General features: G+C 36.5%; 1 protein-coding gene across 2 annotated transcripts; it reads left to right on the forward strand.

The window, feature by feature from the left end:
* The first annotated feature begins 4,396 nt into the window (after window positions 1-4,396).
* LOC132786549 (uncharacterized) lies at window positions 4,397-22,184 on the forward strand. Of its 2 annotated transcripts, none has more exons than XM_060793097.1 (9): window positions 4,397-4,443; window positions 5,336-5,470; window positions 14,163-14,981; window positions 15,302-15,624; window positions 18,109-18,882; window positions 18,942-19,177; window positions 19,877-20,049; window positions 20,684-20,807; window positions 21,406-22,184. In XM_060793097.1, exons 3-9 carry the CDS (start codon window positions 14,452-14,454, stop codon window positions 21,535-21,537), a joined length of 2,292 nt encoding a protein of 763 aa, XP_060649080.1. In that variant the 5' UTR covers window positions 4,397-4,443; window positions 5,336-5,470; window positions 14,163-14,451; the 3' UTR covers window positions 21,538-22,184. The 2 variants fall into 2 exon arrangements, with proteins under 2 accessions (XP_060649080.1, XP_060649081.1); XM_060793098.1 differs by lacking the exon at window positions 4,397-4,443 and adding an exon at window positions 4,494-4,592.
* The last annotated feature ends 1,159 nt before the right edge of the window (window positions 22,185-23,343 follow it).

Consider the following 23,343-nt stretch of genomic DNA (forward strand, 5'->3'; position numbering starts at 1 on the left):
TTTGGCAATTCGTGCGCAAAATTTAGAATACCTCTTTAGCTTCTTTTAGAGCTCAGTGCCTGACTGCCAGCAGATGTCTGGCCATATTCAATCAGTGTACACAAAAAAAGCAGTACAGAGAACACCGTGGTGTGTCGTTCGGTCTCTTTTCCACCTATAAGTGGCCGAGAGCATCATCATGGGGGAGTTTAACAACTGGTCCTCGTCCTGTTGCAGGTCCACATCCTCTGGCTGCCTCTGGGGCAAACGAGGCTAATATTTCAGCGGCTCGAATGGCGTGAAGCAATTGCTTTCCGGTTATTGTGTATATTTACGGTCCGTATTTGTTGCCAAGCATCTGGCAGTCGATGTCGATAAAATACAATTTCAAACATGCATTTGCCATAAGCGAATTGCGAATTGTGCGAGCTACCTTTCAGCCCTTGCATCTTCTTTAGCGCTAGCAAACTGAATTCCAAGAAATATTACCACAAAATTCGTTGGCGAAGATATACAAATCGTGCTCCAAACAATTATTATTTAATCGCAATATCTGCGAAAAGTCACTTGAAACATTTTTAAATGTGGTCTACAGATATTTAAAATGATAGGAATCGCCTGCTTGACAAAGAGTTAAAATGTCGGAGAACCACCAAGCAAAATCTTTATTGCCACTGAAACAGAGCCAGGAAGACCGCGACGGTATGATTGAAATTCCTGAAATTTTTTGAAAACTAAATTCAAACATGAGTTCACAGATTGAATGAAAAGCGTGGCAAGAATTTATCGCATTTGACGAAAGTAAGAGCTGATGAATAAGAAGAGAAGACATCTCAAAAGCAACTCGTCCGCAAGCTAACGCCATGAATGCGTAGAATTCGAGATACATTTTGTATTGCTTCTATACCATGAAGTCGAAGAAAATATAATTGAAGGACTAGTCTGATGTGTCCAATTACTTGGTTTGGTTTTTATTTGATAATTGGTATAGAATTGCAGTTAGAAGTGGCAACTAAGCACATTTGGCTAATGTGAGAACCCATATCAATCATCAAGTGAGACTTCAAAGCCATAAGGCAATCAACAGCTCGACTCGACTTGTCTGCCCAGGGAATGTGCGACGGAAGCTATTGACGAGGTTTGCCACCCGAAACACGAGCAACAACACTAAGAACAACACCAGCAACAAGCATTCCTAGCAAATCATCATTTCTTTTTTCCTATTCCCACCCCTCAAAAGAGATGGGGAGAAGGGCCAGTCGGGTGGTGAGGGGTTGGTCAATAGGTTTTTGGCTTTTTCGAGGCAGTAATAAACTTTTTGGCTAGCACAATGTTCGAGAGGATATGCGTCTCATCCTGTGGTCCATTCTGCCTCCAATTAGAGTTTGCTGATTTGGCGCACTTAGCAAACGGCACGCCTCGTTGGCGCGCCCCCAAATTCATTTGGAGGCGTGGCGTGGCATTCTATGATGTTGGGCTGATTCGGTTTTGGCTTTCGATTTGGACTGCCTGTTGTTGAAAACCCATTAAGATCATGGTCCATTAATTGAGTACTAATGAAAACACCAGACCAGGCCATATGTACTTGTAACTAGGCTTGCCCCAAAGGGAGCTTGTGCGGGCGAGGAGCCAAGTGGACGGAGATTGGGGTGGTGTCAAAATTGTGCATGCTCCAAATGGTTTTTGGTTGCTGGTTGCGACGCCAGGGAAACAAATTAAGTTACACTTGCAGAACGCCAAACGAATCGTGGATGCAAGACGAATAAAAAAGCACAAGAGAGGGTGAGATACAAATAGGAGAAAGAGAGTAGCCATAGAAATGGAAAATGTTGAAAAGTGTAGGCAATTTGCCAGAAATACCGACAGAATAAAATATGCATGGGCATGTTTTGGAGCTCGATTGCCCTGTGTCGCGAGCAGTCCCATCAGTACCTATTAGCCCTTTGGTATTATCAGTCCGAGGGGAGATGGGAGGGAGTAATTGTAATTAGCGTTGAGAACGAATCAACCGCACAAAAGTATCTATTCGATGACTAGGCAATACAATCCAATGGGTTCGCATCTGTTATCTGCTTTACGTATGCAACTGCATCGTAGCTACTACATAGTAGAATAGCTGTTTGGGGTGTGAAATTAGCACAGCGCTTAAATTGTTCTAAGTGGGTTAACACAAAGCAGATAAAGAGCATACATAATGATCTGAACCTAGAAGGGACTTTGAACTGTAGAATCGAATATCTTCAGTATCCCAATTGTGTTTTCGTAGTAGACACAGTCATTTCAGGAGTTCACACAGGACACCATTGCACATTATCCCTTCTTTTTATACCCGCCACCCATAGGGTAGAAGGGTATTATAACTGTGTGACTATAAAACAAAATACATTGTGGTATATCAATATCAATTTAGTATATTTTGGAAAAAATACCGCAATATTTTGCTTTTATTTAAAATGGGTAGCGGGTATCTCACAGTCGAGCACACTCGACTGTAGTTTTATTACTTGTTTATTAATACGCGGAACTGAGATTCTACCAGACTCATCAGGGAAATTTGAATTTCCCTCGGCTGCACTTGACTTGTCAATGTTATGTTTAAATGTAGCGATATGACTATTTAATTAAATACTAGCCTAATTCCCTATTTAGACCATGCGCATATGCTTGAACGAAGCGATTCTATGATGGCAGTTTAAACACAAAAGTCGCACAATTGAAAGAGCTGTTAAGATAATAAAAATAAACAAACACAGGCAGGAAGGCGAAAAATATCAAAGACAATAAGGGCATTCGAAAAATATAAGTTTGTATTAATTTAGTTTATTAATTATTGATTGACTATATTTATTTTTGCTTTAAGCGACTCGACTTTTTACGATCGGATTCCTTTTTATTCAAATTGATCGTTTTAGCAATTTTCTTAAGCATTTTCTTATTTCTCTGTCTTTAATGGGTTCAATAGTTTATATACAGATTGTGTATATGTGTATATATAGATTTTAAACAATAACTATAATGCAATTTAAATAACTATAGTGCTTATTTATGTGGGAAGTAAAGCAGATGCTCTCGAACACAATATTGAAGAAAGAAACGATATAAACAATATTTTCAATATAAATTTTTGCTAGTTCTGCTAAGTACAGCTTAAAGAATATACAAAAAAAAATTACTAGTAAAAAGATTGAGAAAAAAAAAATTATTTACTCTAAGAATGTGTAGCAGGTATTTAAAAGTTGACCACTTTTGAAGCTATTTTAAGTCTTTAAGCAATCATTAGCTAAACTTTTCTCTTTGAAATATTTCCATATTTGATTAACTTCTATGGATTACACATAATCTTCGTTTCAGATGCTCTTCCTTAGTTTGTTATTTGTTTTCCCCTCTGGTAGCAAGAACAAAAGCTACACAAAATGCCTGCCAAGCAAAAGGGAATTAAAATGAAGTTGGTGCCTGGTGTCTGGTGCACTTAACCAAACGGCAATAAATCAAAACACCTGGCAGTGTGCTTAAAAACTCCTGGGGCAGCAGTACCAACAATAACAATAACGCTCACACAAAGGCGCGACAAGAACAGCAAATACAATGAAAGAGCAACAGAAACAAAGCGAAATCAAAACTTTTTGCTGGAGGAAAAGGCAAGCAAAGAAACAGAATTGAGAAGCAACAACAACAATAACAACAGGTGTTCGACACGCTTTTAAAAAGTACACACAGGCACACACCCTCACACCCTCTCACACACACACACACACATACATGCAATTCTTGTGTTACGAGTGTAAGTAGAGCTGACAAAAAACACTTGAATATTTTCTATTGCCCAGTTTCAGACGATGCGTTTGAGTGCTGGGCGCATCGCGCTTTTTAAGCCTGCATTTGCTAAGATGAATTTGTTGAATACAACAAAAACAACATAAAAAGCAACACTAACAACCACAACAATCATCAACTGGGAAAAAGAACAACAAATGGGAAAAGAAGACAGCAATCGCCTGCACACATCAAAAAGGGAAAACTTTAAAGCTCTAAAGTTTGTGGCGAAAGTTTTCTTACACCTTTTGTGGCAGAGCGAAAATGCAGTTAAAAACTTGCAGCCGCAATTCAATTAAAACTTCAATGTAATACCCACACACACACATACACACAAGCACACGCACTTACATACCCAACATTGAAATGAAATGCCAAGTCTCAAGTCACAGTCTTTAGCCGCAACTTCAGTTGTCCTCATGTAAACAAACGCGTCAGAGACCATAAAAAGAGCAGCCGGCATTATGAATCGCATTGTGCATCCTTTCCGATTCGGTTTCGTTTTCGGCTTCAAGTTATTATTTATCCGCGCAGTCGCATTAGCATCGTCCTTCAAGAGGAGCCGTATAAAAGCAGCTGGCTGGAATCAGTGGCAGTCAGTTAGCTCGCGTCTCGCTTTCTCGAATGTCGAAATTCTCCGAGATTTAAATGGTAAAATGGTTTTTTGCTCGACAACTTGTGGATGATTATTTCGTCGCAGCTTTCCTTCTCATTATCATTCAAATCGCGATTTGAGTGCAAAGCTACAACAGTTACCAGGACAATAACAAATTGAACGCAATTTTAATTCAAACAACTAAGTGAGCGTCTAGACAACAAAATATTCAAATAAACCGCAAATATTTCTGTTTATAGTTTAATTGAACTTTCCACAACTTTTGTGGTGTTGGCAACACATTCAATCGGAAATGTAATTAAAAAACTGTAATTAGTTTTCGATTGTGGCAGCGTGGAATTTAATTAGCCAGCAATTAGCTGTACAGAGCAAAAGTTATAAATATTCAAACCATATCTAAATGGACCATAAATTAATACCAATTTACAGTATCTAAATCAGGATTAGCATTAAAAAGATTCAGAAGACTCACTCTTCCTTTATTTTACTAAGTTTGTATTATCTATTATTTTCTGTTCTTCTGTGAGGTAACTTCTTTTCGGGTGTAGCATTCCCGCTGTACTCCTTTGATTAATTAATTAGAATTCCACCATTAAATGTTATCAGAGTTTGAAGTGAAATAGGCCAACTATGTAATTATTTATGCATAAAACACAGTTGCTACACACATAACTTGCTCAAATGACCAACACAAGTATTTAATTATAAACTTTGAAATTAATGGAAGACAACTCAAAGGAATATTCAAACAAAATAAAATTAATTTTATCTCAAAACAAATTTACTTTGTGAACTTATTAAATTGCTTAGCAACAGACTATGTGTGTTATATCATGTGAAAAATGTTGTGAATAACAAACTTAAAAGAAAATTGCTACAAAATTTAATTAATAATTTGGAAAAATAATTGAAAGCCATAATTTGCAGTGTTTGTGTGTATGTGTCCATTGAAGGCATTGCAAATGTTATTTAACATAACTGCCTACATTTTCTGAGTGTGTCATTTATTATGATGGATACTTAAAACCAATATTGAAGAGAAACTCCAGCTACACTACAAAGGTACAATAATTTAAATTCTTGTATTGATATGTACTACTTTATTTCCATCTTTTTTCATCATTTAATTTAACAATTAATTAAATTCCTATGATTTTTCCCACTATTTGAAAAGAAAAACTTAACAAGAAGTTTCATAAGTGTAGGCAATGAATATAAGGTTCTACGTCAAACTAAGCTTACATTATCAAACAAAGAAGAAGAATATTTTTAATAGGGAATTCCTATCAATCTGGTTGACTTCATAGTAATTTCTTCCCCTTTAAATTTTTATAAAACCAAATATTTATATTTAAAAATTTTTAATTTTGTTGTATTAGGAAAATACTCAAAATTAAATTTAATGTCTTCAGTTTTATGATTTTTTCATTTACTTGAATACATTTTATAAAATCAAAGATAATTATAAAATTTAAGACAAATTAGCCTGAGAATAACGATTATTTTTAATTTTTAACGATAATTTGAAATCCTAAAAAAGTGGATCCAAACCATGATTTTAGTTACAATTTAAGCAGATACAAAAAATATTGGGGAATTATCTTATGTATCTTAGAAGAAGCTACACCGAAAATCGGTCATCAATACACAGAGAAAAGAAACTTAGATTAAAAAGTAGATTAATTTAAAATTTTTCCGATCTTAAAAGGAAATTCTTGAAATAAGATTTTTAAGTTAAAAAAAAGTCTTAAATCAAGTTCTTTCATGCAAAATTTGCATTTTAAGACTAACAACATCTTATTTTAAGATTAAAATATTGATCCGGAAAAACTTTATTCATAGGGACGTAAATAAGGTTGGGGATGAATTTATCTGCGTGATATATGCCCTACAAATATGTAATAATCTACTTGCTTACTATTACACTTTTTTTTAATCTAAGCATTTTTACAGAAAGAAGAACGAACGGAAGGTAAAACACAACACAGTATTTAATTTTTTGTACAATTCACATTTTTAATGGGCATCCCACAATTTGTGTTTTTCCATGCTTTTCAAAATTGATTTATGTTGCTTTTGCAATGAGAATATGCTGCAAAGGACATGAGAGTATGTGACATAGCATTGTGCATAATTGAAAGAGGGACAAGGATCTACTGGCATTCAGTCTGCTCTGGGGCGATTTTATACTTTATTTTAACATTTTCATATTGTAGCAAAATTGCATTGTTAATGGCAATGGGAAAATGCGAAAACGCTGCTTACCATCGCCTCCTGCTGTTTGCCAGTTAATATGACCCACAAAAAAGTGGATAACGAGATAGTAGGGAGAGAAAAAACGATGCCAGATTTGCATAGTACTCATTGGTTAATGTGGATTCTTTCAGCAAAAGTTTTGCAGCGACAGCGCAAAATAACTGAGGTTTCTCTTAACGATTTTTATGCGCGAAATGCAATAAAATATAATGTATCCAAATACATTCAAAGATAACGTGAAAGATAAGTATGCGTGTGTGTGTGTGTGTGTGCGTGTGCGCCCGCATCCTTCTGACAATTTGATCTATGGTAATTTGCAAGTTAAATGTCCTCAGCGACAATGCTTATAATTTACGAGTAGTAAAATAGTCTAACATCTAAATTGATTTACAAATTAGAAAGCTAATTTATCATTGTAGATAAAGTCTTTAAAATTGCTGTCATTTAATGCCGCCTGCTGCAAATGCTTGAACCGCTCCTGCTATTTAAATGCGTAATGCGTGTGGTATTCAAGGTGGGCAGAAGACAACAAGCGAAAAGCAACAAGAATGGTGTAGCTCTTATACCATTAAGTGGCATTATAATTATCATCTGCTAGGAGTAGCACTAAATGCAGACACTGATGATGAAAATGGAGGGAACACAGAAAATGAGAGACACAGCGAAGGAAGATAGAAGGACTGAAGGGGAAACCATTTATCTGGGGAGGAACTGTTATAAAGTTAGAATTTGATGTGCTCATTAAACCATGACAGAGGCCACTTTAAGCACTTGCGTCTGCTTTTGCGTTTGCGTTAGCTACTGTTGCTAATCGCACGACAAAGCATGGAAGAAAGGCATCTAATCAGAACTTGCCAAAATGTAGACGCGCAACCCCAATTAGCAAATAATCCGCATGGATTTTAATTAATTGCCCCCACCTCTACAGATTGAATGTGAATGTGAATGTGAATGTGTTGCCTGTATGGGGTAGACCAATTATTTAAACAGGTGTATTAAACGAGTGTAGGCGTTGTGGTATTTGCCTTATTCGAATAAATAATACAGTCGCCAACTGTTCCGCATCCCTGCTTAATTGTACGCATAAATTCGTTCGGCAGTGGAGGTCACATTTAACATCCTTTCTGTTTCCTTTCTTCCTTTCCTTTCCGACGGCAAGGATATTGGGTTAATGGAGCAGGAAACCATTTGCCCTCTTTGGTTCTCTTGTTTGTTGATGGGCAATAAATTTACTTTCGTTTCAAATGACTTTTGCATAAAACAAATGCTGCAAAATTAAAATATATTTTTCAGACCCATCCTTCAGTCTGTCAAAGTCAGACAAACTGTTTTGTGCTTTTATTTGTTTAGATATTTAGTAAATTAACGTCAAGTCATCAGTTTCACAATTGGCATAGGGATAAAGCAATGCAGTATTTAAATCACTCAAAACAGCTTACTTTCAAATTCCTCCCATTTCCCAAGAGTCTTCTTTAAATTCTTTTCATGAACAAATTCGTAGAACATTTTTGTGAATTGTTTTTTTAAATATTTAGGTAAAAGTCTTAAAAGCTGTCACTTTGAGCGAGTATCTTGGAAAAAGTAAAATATTTCAAGAAATAAGGTAACTGCCAATCCAAGTTAACCATTTGAATTTTGTCGAAGAAAATCAAATTTTTATTTGTATTATTGTTGCATAGAAGGACAACCTTATATAGGTTTTTTAAAAAAAAAACCCCTTCACTTGAGAAATTTAAAAACACCTTAAAACATTAGGAAAAACCTAAGCTATATACAAAATAAGATTTTAAATAGTTTCCACCTTAACCATTAGTTTTTTAATAAACAACAAAAATACAAAAGTGGTCCTATTTTCCATTTCGTATCTATATCCACATGGACATATACGTATTTCATATCGAATAAATATCTACTACGAATAATATAAAAATGAATCTACTTCTTTCTCCTTATAACCTCACAAATAATAGCATATAAAACGGAACAGGAATCTTGGATGACATTTGTAGCGCACTTACTGGAAGGTTAAATTAATGTTAAAGATGTGAAACATAACTTATGTTAGGACTAAAAACGAATCTGCAATTGTAAACTTTAAAATTATCCAAAGTTATGCAGACGTTCTTAACAGGAAGTCTCATTTTTATTTAAAGCTATCAAATTTACAGACAGCTCTCAAACAAGGCTCAAAATACGAATTGGAGCTTACTTTACTGATTATATTATCATTGTCATGCAGGGGCTGATGCGAAAAGCTGTTGATGCTGCTGTTGTCTAAGTGAATAAAAAGTAGAAGATGCCTCGGATTCGAGAATAAATCAATAAAATTAGAATTTAATACAGCCACAATGCGTGCCGCAAATACTTAAAAAAAAAATCGAATATCAAAGCATGGATACCGCGTAATTCATTAGATAACCTAAATACATATAAGAGAACACACATTAGATAAAATGCAAAGGAGTTAATCCTTAGGGTATTATTATTAACCAAATGCATATAAGATTTAATCAATATTTTTTATTATAAGCCATCTAGTTTAAATCAAATGAGTATTCAAAAATAAACCTAAAAATTGACAAAATAAAATGATAGCAACAGTAACTGCTATCGATCGGCACTCGTCAAGTTCACCTTTCTCTTCTTCATCGATAAATCGATGATCAATCCTTGGCTGCACTTTACCAGGGCTACCCATTTGGGCATTCCCGGGGTGCCAGACTCTGCTTCAAACTACCCAATACACATTCATAAAACAGTTTGAATATGGACGTGAGTAAGGAAAGAACAGAACAAAGCAAGCGAACAAAATGTTATGCAGGAATTTTCAGCGTTCATTGATAAAGTTCGTGAGCAAACAAGGGAATCATCGCACTCCCACACACTCCACTTCTTTCGCTCTCCTTCTCCCTCTTTCAGTGCCACAATTGTGTTGCGTGCAAAATAATTTACATATTACGAGTATGCCAGCCAGAAATGTACGGAAAGAAGCTGACGAGTGTCTAGGCGAATGGCATAAAGTGCGGGACTTGATTGAGTGGCGTCGACCGTCGCATTAGTTGCTTGACAACGGATGCGAGGGACACCTATCAAGCAATTGGAATGTTCTTGCCTTTATTATATCATTTCTATGTCAGCTCTGCTAAATGTGGGCGTGTGAAGCATATGCACTGGAAATTGGCGATTTTATTGTCCGCATTTATTGCGGTTTAACTACTGGCGACATAGAGCAGAACATTATTTTCGTTGGGAACTGCGCTTAAACAGAAATATAATTTGACGTAATCTGTATAATGGTCGAACAGATTACGTATACGTAATGCGAATGCCACTTTCGAGGTGACACTATAAAATTAATTTTAAAACATTTCGGAAGCTTAATCATTCGTGCAGATAAAAGGCGACAGTTGTCCCTGAAGATAATTGCGTATGCGTGTGTAACTCACAGACAGTCATTGGACAAGGCATGAAGTAGAGAGGGGAGACGAGCTGGCATTTAAGGCATCATTTGTGCCCAAAATATATTTGCTGGTTTATGCAGAAAATTTGCCCACGACAAAGACCCAAGCAAGACCCGGACCCAGGACCTGACCCAAGCCCAGGCCCAGGCCCGTGCTCTCACTTGTAGCCTTGCCCAATCCAAGCCCAGATCCCAATCCTCCGTCCACCACTTGTAGAACTTTCGAAAAACGTGCGGAGCTTTGCAACTTGCCCCAACAAACGGGAACGACGGGCGGCTATCAGTTTTACGAGTCCTTTGAGAGTCGTACTTGTTAAATTTTCGACCCCTCGCCCACGAAACACCTTCTCCATCCATTCCATCTCCCTCGTCACTTCTTACATTGAAGCGTTGAAGATGTGCCAGGGGAATGGCTCAAAACATGCCAGAGATTTGCGTTTGGCAACTGGCTTTTGATATTCAATCATGTCGAGCATTGCGAACAAAGCACACAACTCACACTTACACACTCGCACACTCACACATAAACATCACATATTCCCTCAAATACGCACATATTGGACGACATTCAGATGGCCTTCAATTTATTTCTAATAATGGTCTCTCATTTTTTAATGTTACCTTTTTTCGGTCATTTCTATTGTTGTTACTTTTTTGTTATTTTATTAATCAATCGCATTCGAAATTTATTTGGCTTTTTACGGTTTCATTTTGGAACTATTCGTATTTGCTGCAGGTCAACGACAAGTCCCACATCAATTTGATTGGGGCCAGAAATTGACAAACGAAAATGTGCAAAACGAACTTTTTAGTAAATTTAATTTGAAAATACATAAAAAAATGTTATTGCTAAATTGAAAATAAAAAGTTCATCAAAACGTTCGTACTTTTATAAGCTTAAAAATTATACAAATGAGCAAAAAAAAATTTTGAATTTAAATAAAATGTAACACTTTGACATGGAAAAAAAACATCTCGTGATACAGCTAAATAAATGAAATGCCAATGACCTTTGTGCTACATTCTCCATAGTTCTCATGTGTTATTTTTATTTTAGCTTATTTTAAGTATTTAACCATTTGTTTGACCGCCTTTTTAGCTTAAAAGTCCAATGCAACTTTGCAGTGAGCATTAGGACAAAAGCCTTATGACTAGTCTATTTGGTACTCAACTGTTTTTAACAGTCTGTGCCATGATACAACTTTGACAATTTGCAAAAGTTAAACTATCCGGCAGCAGGAACAACAATGAAGAGAAGAATGAGAATAATAAAGGAGACGGATATAAAAGGCAATGCGTAAGCAAAAAACAATAACAATTACACTGATTGCTGCCCCCGGAGACAGTATTGGACGTGGAAAGTGACCTGACGAATGGTCACGAAATGGAAATGGAAACGTAATGTAGCCCCATATATTTCAGTTGGCCTTACCTACCGTAACTCGGTCGATTTTACGCTACACTTCGCCGGACTTTCTATCTTTCGCTGACATACCCTGTATGCATTAATTGGCAATGTTGCATAGCAACAATTGCTCTGTTGATTAAGTCAGCATGGCTGTTTATCGCAGTATATTGGAATATATACGGGAATTCAGCTATTTTCAATACCTCAACTACGGTAACACGCATTTCATTGTGTTTGTTGATGAAAGCTGCAGACAACAGCGAATCTGTGAATGTTATTAAAATGCAACAAAGTGTGGAGATGTGATGTATATGTTATATCAAACCTGACTAGTGTGTATCTCACAGTCTGTCACTCGCCTGCATGTTTATTTTTTTGCTTCTGGGCCATGCGATGTCATAAAACAATTGAGAGCTCAATTTTGCACGGCCGGTTGGTTTTATTTTACATAACTCGCAACGACTGTTAAGAAGAAAAAAAAGGATGCAACTGCAGCCTGCAGGATATGCACGTTCCGAATGATTTCAGTTTCAGTCGTAACTTTGTTAGCTCCGCCGTCCGCTTTCCACTCTCCACTGTTCACTGTCCAGTGTCCTCTGTCGGCTGCCAGCAGCCCGCTCTCAGTTCTTTGTGCTGCTCTGCCTGGTCTGTTGTTATAGCCAAGGGGCAGCCAACATTTATCTGGTAAAATGTTTTGCTCTCCCATTACTCGTATTGTTTCATCCAGGAGAAGCAACAGCAGCTGGGAAATGCAGTGGAAGCTACCAAGAACTAGGGAATGTGCAGTTTTTATGTGCGTAAAAATTCTATTTGATTATTGCACGTTTAACGTTGCCACACAAGCATTTCTTGCGACGCACGACGCAAGAGAGAAAAGTGGATAAGGGGATAAAGCGGTAGCTGAAGTGGCACAATGGGTATAAGTTTCGAAATAGCAAAAATATTTAATCCAGATATTTATTTCCTGAAGCAGGATATGAAAGTACATGCATTGATTTTGATGGCCAACACACACACACACACACACACACACACACACACACACACACACACACACACACATACACACATACGCATAAACATAGAGTGACCCACCGATTTCAACTCCTTATCCTCCCTTCCAGTCTCCTTAACCCATGCACTATCATTGCTTGTTGCTGACCAAAGCAAATATCTTAAATGGACTGCGTTTAATTATTTCTGTGGTCAGTTAAAAGGAGAGAGGTTGTGTAGGGGAAATCACTGAATCGGTACGCCGTTGGGTAAGCACTGGTAAGCTCCAGTGAGATCGGACAACATACCGACTGCGATACTCCAATTTTCAATGGCTGCTATAAATTGCACTCTGAAACATTCAAACATGTACGCCACGGCCATCGACCTGGGTCAAGTGGTGCGAGTGGTGCAAACTTATCCCTTTTATCTTTATTTGACCTCAGAGAAGAAGCATATTAAATGTAGTCGTAAATGTAGCAATCGTTGAGCAATATGCAAACAATCTCTGAAGCTTTGCTCAAGATTAATTATCTTACTTTTAAATATTAGGTCAATCTATAGAAAGGAGGCAAATGTTTCTATGGTATTTGTACTTAAAGCATCTAATTTCGTACACGAAATGAACAAAAATTTCTAATTGAATAAAATGAAAGCACAAAATTCTAAAAAAGTTATCTTTTATCTTTAATTTTTCCTTCAGTTATTTTTTAATTATTTTAGTTAGCTTATTCCATTTTACAATCATGTATGGTTTCTTCATTAAGTTCAATCTTTCTTGTATATATATTCCATGTTCCATTCCATTAGTAGTTCTCTTTGTAATATGTTGTCTTCCCCAATAGGCCAACTCACAGTTGCTAGATTTTGTATATTTTTGTACAAAGTAAGTTGTATGTGAAGTAAAATTTTAAATAATAAAAACTAAGTAGTACACTATATTATATTAAAGCAAAAAATATTGAAATTGAAATTGAAAGAGCGTCAAAGTCTGAATACTGAACAAACGCAAACGACGAACGAAATAAAAAAAGTAAGAAAGCTTCAATCGAGTGTGTTCGACTGTAAGATATCCGCAACCCAATAGCAATAACATAATTTTTGAAAAATATACCAAATTTATATACAGAAAAATACAAAAATATACCGAAGACTATATTTGGTATATATACATATCGTCTCGGCTGCAAACATTGATCAAGAATATATATACTCAACACATTTTCTTTAGGTATAAAAAGTAAAGGGTAATAATGATGAACAATCTTGGGAACAAAATTTAACGAGCTGGTTTACTAATCAAAAATGAACCCATTCAGTAAATTAAACGATGTTTATACAACAATAATAGCGTTATCAATTATTTTCTGTAATCGTCTTATCCTCTTCATTTCCTTATTTTTTCAATATTTACTCTTATTTCAGCTCAAAAATTCATTGAAATGAAACAAATTTGTATTAATCAGATTATTCATTTTCGCTCTTTCTGAATATTAAATTCGTTATTCGTTATTGCATAAAATTTAATCAAATTGCGATTTCTCGTTGCATCTTGCATTATTTTTATTTGCAAGCGTTTCCTTTATTACGGGTATTCTTATCTTGATCTCTAACTTTATCTTTATTCTGCTGCATAGAAATGAGCGTCAACGTTTTTTTAAGTGCGCTCAGCACTCGTTGCGGGCGTCAAGCGAAACAGAAAGATAAAGAGAAAGAGAAAGAGGAAGACACATAAAGGAATCAGAAACGAAACGTGACTTTTGGCGAATATAAATTGAAGCCACAGAGCGATAAAAAACTGCAATGCCAACCTGAGCGAGATTCGCCTGACGCAATCAAACAGATAAAAGATACACTCTCATATATACATATATATACATATATTCATATATAGAGAGAAAGAGGGAGAGAAAAAAAGAGCTGTCCATGGCGGCCCCTTCAACGGCAACACGCTTGAGCGCAGTGAGGCGACATCATCAGCATTCCCCCAGTCACTTCACAACCATTTGGATGCTGCTCCTGCCCTTGCTTGCTGCCGCTGCAACTGCAGCACCCACATCATCGTCATCGTCATCGTCAGCGTCATCGTCGACGTCGACCGCAGAACGTCGACGCTGTGCACACAAAGGTATTGCTGAACTCATTCGCACAAGTCCCGTAATTGTTAAGGCGCTGGCAGCACGAATTTTCACCGATGCTGAACTGGACGAATTGGCTGCTGACGGTGCTGCAATGGCATCAGCCTCAGAGGCTGCCACAATTTTAATAACATTAACACCGGAAACGATATACAAAGGCGCCTCAATGCTCAAAATGGCCAATGGAGCATCGGCTGCCGGCGACAGCATGATGGGATCAGAAGGGGGCACTTCAGGCAACGTGTTGCGACGCAACAGTTTTGCCAGCCACAGAAGCTCTAGTACCTGGAGTGGCAGTGGAGCTTATCAATATGAGGGGTGAGCAAAAACATTAATCAATTACATTGGAAAAAAGCACATGTTGAATTTAGCCAATTTTAAGTGGAAGAGTTTAAAATGTGAAATTAATTTGGAGAATGTGAAAAATTTAAAGAATATCTATAAAATAACAATACATATATCTTTTAAGTAAATAGATATGTGAAATGAACATAAGGAAAAAAATCATTATAATATTATATTACCTTTCACAATTCATATAGTGCTGACTCCTTGTTGACTTTAACTATCGCGTATCTTTACAACTGTTTCCATCCAGCTCATTCCCACAATCTCTTCGTGTCTTTCCCATTTCGCAGGCAACTGAATGCCACTCTGCAGCCGCTGCATTGTTTTGATGCTAATATGCTGAAAATGCTGCCTACGGAATTAATTGCTTTTGGCAATTTGCTACCCGCATCATTCGCTGGCTCAAGCTCAGGCTCAGGTGTTGCTGGGACAGACTTTCTCCCCAGCTCTAACCCCGTGCCTATGACCTCAGGGCAGATGCAACGACCGTTGCTTGGCTCATCGTTAGATAGTAGCTCTCAATTGGCCACTGACAAAGACGTGCTACACATCAGCATTAATGGACTGCACCGTTGGACGCCCCAATTTGAAAATCATATCTGGAAGCATTTGGGTAAGTTTAAGTTCCAACCTAAACATTCGCCCATAATCAATTAGAACAGTTGGTATTAGTGTTATTATTGCTAATAAGCTACTTCCGCAGCTTAAGCTCGTTTCACGTGTATTGTTCGCAGGTTTGTTTCATAAATGATGCAAGAGTGTGATGAACCTCTGATGCCAATCAATCTAACTAAATAAACTCAAAATACCAAAAAAAAATCGAGCAAACTTTGTTTAGGTAGCAAAAATGAAAAATGGAAATAGTATAAAATATGCTGAAACGTTGTTGAATATTTTGAATTCATCAGTCCCCATTGTTATTTTAATTTGAAATATTTAGAAAATTTACCAACTTTTCAAACTATGAGCATTAAAACTAATCTCAACTTATAAAGTTAACTTTAAAGTTTTTATTTGGTGAATGATACAAATATTTTTTCCTGAGGCGAAAAATATATGTTTTATAAAATTAATTGAGATAAATTAGAACTGAGCTTAATAAATATTTTGCTAATGAAGACGATAAATTGAGACTTCATATAATAATTTATATTTTTACATGACTTAAAAGGAACATTTTGTCTCCCACAAGGATATATGTAATTAATAGGGGCCTATCAGAGAGAATAAGAAGATTTCTTACACCAATTACCTGCAAAAAAAGAGTACAATACTTGCAGATAATAAAATAGATAATTTATGAAATATTTTTATCAGTTTAGTAGCTAGAATATAGGTAAAATACTTCGTGCCTATCTCTGAGTCGCGCACACCCCAAAGTTAGTTCCTGCCTGAGTTTTAATCAATTAGTCTTTGATGAAGATTGATAGGAGGCAACCTATGGAAATTGCCTAACCAAATTGTTGTCATGCTTGTGTGAGTCCATGAAATCTATCTATATTGCAAATATTTCGATGACGATAACGATGACACAGCATGCGGTGAACTAAGTAAGAAAATGTGTGTGAGCATGGGTGTATCCGATTATTCTTCAGTTCAGCTGACAGGACAGACACGAGGCGCTTTTGCAAAGGCTGCTGCAGCACTCGTGGGAAGTAACACTTGACTTTTGTGTCAAGAGATGATAGGACAAGCACACATATTCACATACAAAGTTTTTACAACATATACCGTACTATTAAACGAGGCCTTTGCAGTGACTTCGGCGCATGTAGCAAGTTAATGGTGGAAAAGGAGAACATAAAAACCAAACTGGATGACGCCGTATTTATAGAGTATGAGTGTTCTGACACTTTCTCCATTCAGTTTTCAATTTGGTTGTATGCCGCATCCTCAAACGTTTTACCTGCTGAGACACTTTCATTTCGTTTGAAGGAATAAAAACTTGTATTATTTAAAAGACGTGCTTTTCAAATTGAATATAAATAAGGTGATGGGAACAATTAGGCAACTAAGCAAATGCGACTGAGCTTAAGTTTAATTTAAAAATAAATGACGTTTTTTTATTACGCAATAAGCATTATAAGGGAACATCCATGCATAACTTTTTGATATATTTTACTTAAATCAGTGTTAGAACACTTCACCACGGAATCGACCAATTCATTTCGTGCACTTAATTTTAGATATTATCTGGAATCAAACACTTACCCAGAATCACCACAAAACAAAATGTTGGTCATATTTTTATACCCGCTACACATAGGGTAGAAGGGTATTATAACTTAGTGCAGGTATAGGGAGTTTATACATATATTCTTGATCAGCGTCAACAGCCGAAACGATCTAGTCATGTCCGTCTGTCCGTATGAACACCTAGATCTCATAGACTATAAGAGATAGAGATATAATATTTTCAAAAGCATTTGTTCTGTTTGGACGCAGATCAAGCTTGTTTCAAATTTTTGCAACGCCCATTTCCGCCCCCACAAATTGACAATATTCGAAGAACAAATGTAATTTTAAAGCTAGAGTCACGAATTTTGGTTTATACAATAATAACTATAGTCTATGATATTCCTGAATTTGGTTGCGATCAGATAAAAATTCTCAAAATTATTAAAGAAATACTTTTGTATGGGCAAAAACGCCTACTTCTGACTTGCTTTGGCTGATAATCTGGTATATTCTTCACGCTATAGTATATCTTTAAAATAGTACCATATAAATATACCGAATATACTGTTTGTCATATTTTTTAGTATTTTTGTGGAATATTAATTTGATATATTTGAGAGTAATACCGCAGTATTTTGCTTTTATTGAAAATGGGTAGCTGGTATCTCAAAGTCGAGCATACTCGACTGTAGCGTTCTGACTTGTTTTTTACTTTGAATGCGCACGAATACCACATTCGACAACAGAGACATGTCCATACATTAATAGGACAATATCCTTAAATTGGCAGTGAATGAATGTAATGAAATTGAATCGTTCCTGTGAGTCGCGTTCGCATATTCATGTATACATATTTTGCGAAGTTTTTATTGAACAGCTAGATTGAAGCATTTAAATGGCTTTCATTTCTCAATTATAGGCTGGGACGATTGGAGCGATTTTACATTGTGCAGCGTCACCTGCGGCAAAGGTGTGCAGCAGCGTTTCCGTCGCTGTCTGCTGGACAATCCGCTGGTGGACATCAGCATGAATATGAATCTGAATCTGAGTCTGGACGACGATGACGACGACGACGGCGCCAATGATGAGGTGGAGAAAGGGGACGAAAAAAGACAAGAACAGGAGCAGGCGATAGATGTGGAGCAGACTGAGGTGGTTGCTGACGAGGCAAATAATGATGTCGGCAGCGCTGAGGTAACGGCAACGGCGGCAACAGCACTCACATTCAATGCTGATAATAATGAAGTGCTCAGTCATGACGGGAATGGAAAAGAGATGGAGAAACGTGTGAGGGATGATGAGGCAGCATTACTGATGATGCAACCAGTTGGCATCGCAGCTGATGTCCTTCACCGACCCTTGAACAAACAGCTGCAAAAATCCGCACAGACAACGACACCAGCTTCAGCTGCAACATCAACGACGTATGCAACGGTTGGACTAACAAACGATGGTAATGAACTGGGCGGAACCGCCGCAGGTACAAATGGAGATAAAGAAACGGGAACAGAAGCAGGAGCAGGCGCAAGTGGCGTCACATTTTTACCATCTGCACGTAATGACCATCGCAGGACACGTGCAAATAATCAGCATAAGAAGAAGCGCAAATCCACTAAAAGCGTTGCCTTATCGACACTTTTGTGTGAGGGCTACAACATCGAGCAGCGCAACTGCAACAGCTTTGAGTGCAGTGGTAAGTGTGGCTGTAGCACAACTCCATTAACACTATTCTGAATCTCCATATTCATATAGATGATATCAGCGATTTGCTCAAGTTCTATAAGAAGCTGCCGATCTCAGCGGCCGAAGAGCAGGCAAATGATCCTCCCATCAATGAGAGTGCCCCATCGCCACCTACAGAATTTACAGATCTAACAACCCCAATATCAATGGGCGTGCCATCCTCTTCAACGCCATCGAATATGGGTTATGTACGTAACTGGAGAAATATGCTGAATTTTACCTTGATGATCACTTTAAGAGCAAAGGTAGCTAATTCATGTCAATTTATTAAATATGAGTTTTTCGATCACAATGCAGCTCTAAACTCAACAATTCAATATTTATTATTCCCGCTACCCATAGGTTAAAAGGGTATTATATCTTTGTATATTACATGCAGAAGGAGGCATCTCCGACCCCATAAAATATATATATTCTTGTTCACTGACAACATCCGAGTCAATATTGCCATGTCCATCTGTACGTCTGTATGAACATCTAATGTTTGCAGGCAGATTAAGTTTGTTTCAAATTTTTACCACGCCCACCTCCACCCCGCAAATAGAATCGGAAAACAAGCGTAACTTTGAAGCTACAATCGGGGTTAGCTGCTTTGCCTGAAAATCTGGTATATTTTGACCGAATTTAGTACTTCTGAAATATATCAAATATGGCCTTAGGTATATTTTAGTAGTAGTTTGTCTTACAATATTTTTTATATTTAAAGAAAAATACCTCACTGTTTTGCTTTTATTCAAAATGGGTACCGAGTATCTCACAGTCGAGCACACTCGACTGTAGCTTTCTTACTTGTCTCAAGTTTGCTTTTTTGTTTAATGCTTACTATCATGTTTTATAATTTTATTCACATTTAACGTGTAATACAATAACATTGTAACATTGTTACTAACTTTTGACACTGCCATTTTTCAATTTTTGTCCTTTCACCCCTGTCGCTGATGCAGAATGATACAAAAAATACATCGACAATATTCTCCATACGCAACGTCACACACAATTTGTATTTGGAGGCATGCAAGGATGGACTTCGCCTATATCTGGAGCGCGACAATACAACGGAAATGTTGCCGGTGAAATTCAATTTATATGATTATCGTTGGCATCAAGTGGCCATCAGGTAAGAGGGCGGAAAAGTGGGCTAAAGGGAGACAGAACGAGTAGGAGAGAAAGATTGCTGTCGCTCTGTTTTTTGTTGTTATTCTTCTACTTGATTGGCCATCTGAGTGTATGCTCAGAAAGAGGCTAAGTGTTTCTCTCCCACTCACTCGTATGTAAGTATGTGTGTGGGTGGGAATGTGTAAGTGTGTTTGCCTGCGGTTTGATGGCCAACACAGTCGTTGACACTTTTATTTTATTTGCATTTTCAATTTATTAGCATAAATGCTTGTGGCATGAAATGCACCCTTGACACACATACAAACAGCACGCACTGTTACATATATGAGAGCACCTACATAGAACACACAGTCAAACAGATATGTGTTAATATCGACGGCATCTTTTCTACATACACATATATATATATATATATATATATATTTATTTTTTTTTTGGTGAACGGGAGCCAAACAACAGCCAAATTGACACTTGGTGTAAGTGGGTGCCATTTGTCATCGGCTGTTGGCATATTTCTATATGGCACTGTGCTGTTGTACTCATGCTTGTACTGGCATGTGTTTTAATTATTTGCAGCATACACTTTCACATATTTATTTGTTTATTTGTTTATTTGTTGGTCTTTTATCGCACAGCATTCAAAATGGCGATTTCATATCGATTTACGTCGATTGCTCGTGGACAAACAGTTTTGTTGTTTCGAAGCGATTGCTTACGCTGCCCCAGGATGCGGATGTGGAAATTGGACGTGGCTTTAATGTGAGTATTGGGACAAATTCAAAAGTAATTGTCCACCAGAAGGACAACGATACATGTGGCATATACGTCACGAACTAGAGACATACATAGATTTATGCTTCTTAAGATTTTTATACAAAATAAGAGATGTACAAAGTATTTATTTATTCAGGAATGATTCGCAATGCAACAACCACTTTGATTCTTTGATTTCATTTGATTTTGTTTTTGGAATTCAATAAAATATTTCTATGTCTATAGAGCTAATTAAAGCGCTTGGTTTCAACTTTTTCCAAATAATGAAATCGATTTAATCAAAGCATAACTTTAAAAAAATTTCGGAATTTTATTTGCAAATTTGAACCACTGTGCCAATTGCGAAACTGAGCAACAATGTGTAACATTTCACAAGCAATTTCTGATATGATTCTATAAATGGGGAATGGGAGTGAGGACGATTGAAAACCATTTAATACGCTATCTGTAAATGCATTGCTGCGTATGAGTTATTCACTCTGAATACTACATGGCGCCCATAGCGTATACGCCTCATTGACCAATTGAATAATAATTAAAATGCTGAATAATTGTGAATATAATATAATACAAAATTTTTCAGGGGGAACTGCAACAATTGCTGGTTCTGCCGGAACACCAAGAGCGATTGCAGTGCAGCAACCGAAGGACGTCGATCAACGAGGTTAAGCGATACATTATTGACACATTTATCGAGGATTATGGCAACAATTGAAGCGGATTCTCATATGCAATGCAAACAGCAGACAAAACCACTCCATAGCCAGTTGAACACGAAGTTGCGTTCACCACGGCGAATCCGAATAGAAAACAATAATAGGAGCGAAATCAAATGAAAATCATAGTATACTATACAACACATAGTACATTTATTTATATTTGCTTTCGCATTTGCCGGGCAAATATAAATGAGGAGACTATAATGCAATCCAGCTAACGATACGATTCGGTCCATCGAATCTCAGCACATATATATTATAAATACAATACATAAAAATGTATATCATATATATATCAAATATATATAAAGTGATTGATGTTTCCTAGCTGTGCATTTCAAGTATTGTAAATTATGGTACTCGACAACTTATGCGTTAGTGACTATTCACTTTGCATATGAATATTATTGGGAATTCATTGAACACTTGTATGCATCTGAACACAATACATTGTATTTGTAATAATTAAGCTAATTTGACATAAAACAATAATTATAATGCAAACAAAAACAAACAGCAGAAAATGCAAACAAAATGAGACACAGCAACATTATCGATGTAAATTGCAAATGCGCAAAAATAATGCGAATATCAGATAAGATTAAAGTGAAAAACGAAATCAATAAAATAATTAATTATGCATAAGTGTAAAAAGCGCAACATTGTTTTTATTACTGCTCATTTCACTTTTAAAGGGTTTTTACTAAAAGCTTACCAAGGAAGATGTCTGCTGCAGAATGGAATCGACTTTAAAATAACAAGCTACAGTTGGATGTGCTCGACTGTAAGATACCCGCTACCCATTTTCAATAACACCATACCCTAAAAATATACCGCATAAATACTCAAATATCCGAAATACGAAATATAAAATAGAGTACAAATATACCAAATTTCCCCATACAAAGTTATTACTTATATAACTTATACAGTTTTCATCTCAACGCAGCCAGGAATCACAATTACTATAGTTATTATTGAATGTACCAAAATTCGCGACTCTAGCTTTAAAATTACGGTTGTTATTCGATTTTTGTTGATTTTCGGGGGCGGGAGTGGGCGTGGCAAAAATTTGAAACAAACTTAATCTACGTGCAAACATAACATAAATGCCTTCGAAAAATAATATAGCTCTATTTCTTATAATCTCTGAGATTCATTGTTACATACGGACAGACGGCGAAACGGTCATACGGACATGGCTAGATCGTCTCGGCTCTTGACGCTAATCAAGAATACATTCTCTGCCATCACAAAGTTATAATACCCTTCTACCCTATGGATAGCGGGTATAAAATCATCTCCTACTCGTTAATATTATGAATGAACAAAACCAAGTATTGTACCAATGTACAAAGGAAATTAGAAAAAATATACAACTTTTATAGTATCGACTTTTCTAAAATAATAAAAACTAGTTTCGGAAAATTTCTTTTATTATTAATTTGCTTGTATCGAATTCTTAAAAAACAATTCGACAGAATCAATATTGAATTAAAAAGTTGTAGAAATGTTATACAATTTACTTTTAGGATATTCACATTTTCTGAGCGTCTAAGATTTTAACCGTAATATATTATATATGCGAATAATATGCTTTATATACGAAATATTTGTAGCCCATAATTTATCTGCATCGTTGACTAAGCTCATTTCTGACCCTACGAACACATGAATTTGCATATATCGCCTTTAAGTACTTACAGCTGCCTCCATTTACCCTGATGGGTGCTTTTTACTGGAGTTTTGATATTGCTGTTGGGAGCAGTTGGTGGTTTACGACGCTTGCTTTGCAATCACTT

This window comes from Drosophila nasuta, chromosome 2R (genome assembly GCF_023558535.2).
Source record: "Drosophila nasuta strain 15112-1781.00 chromosome 2R, ASM2355853v1, whole genome shotgun sequence".
Classification (NCBI taxonomy): domain Eukaryota; kingdom Metazoa; phylum Arthropoda; class Insecta; order Diptera; family Drosophilidae; genus Drosophila; species Drosophila nasuta.

Bases quoted from the DNA above. Each gene is read 5' to 3' on its own strand.
- LOC132786549 (XM_060793097.1), top strand. From the start codon at position 14,452: ATGGCGGCCCCTTCAACGGCAACACGCTTGAGCGCAGTGAGGCGACAT. The intron at 19,178-19,876 runs GTAGCTAATTCA...TCGCTGATGCAG, and splicing joins TGATCACTTTAAGAGCAAAG to AATGATACAAAAAATACATC. The intron at 20,050-20,683 runs GTAAGAGGGCGG...TTTATCGCACAG, and splicing joins TGGCATCAAGTGGCCATCAG to CATTCAAAATGGCGATTTCA.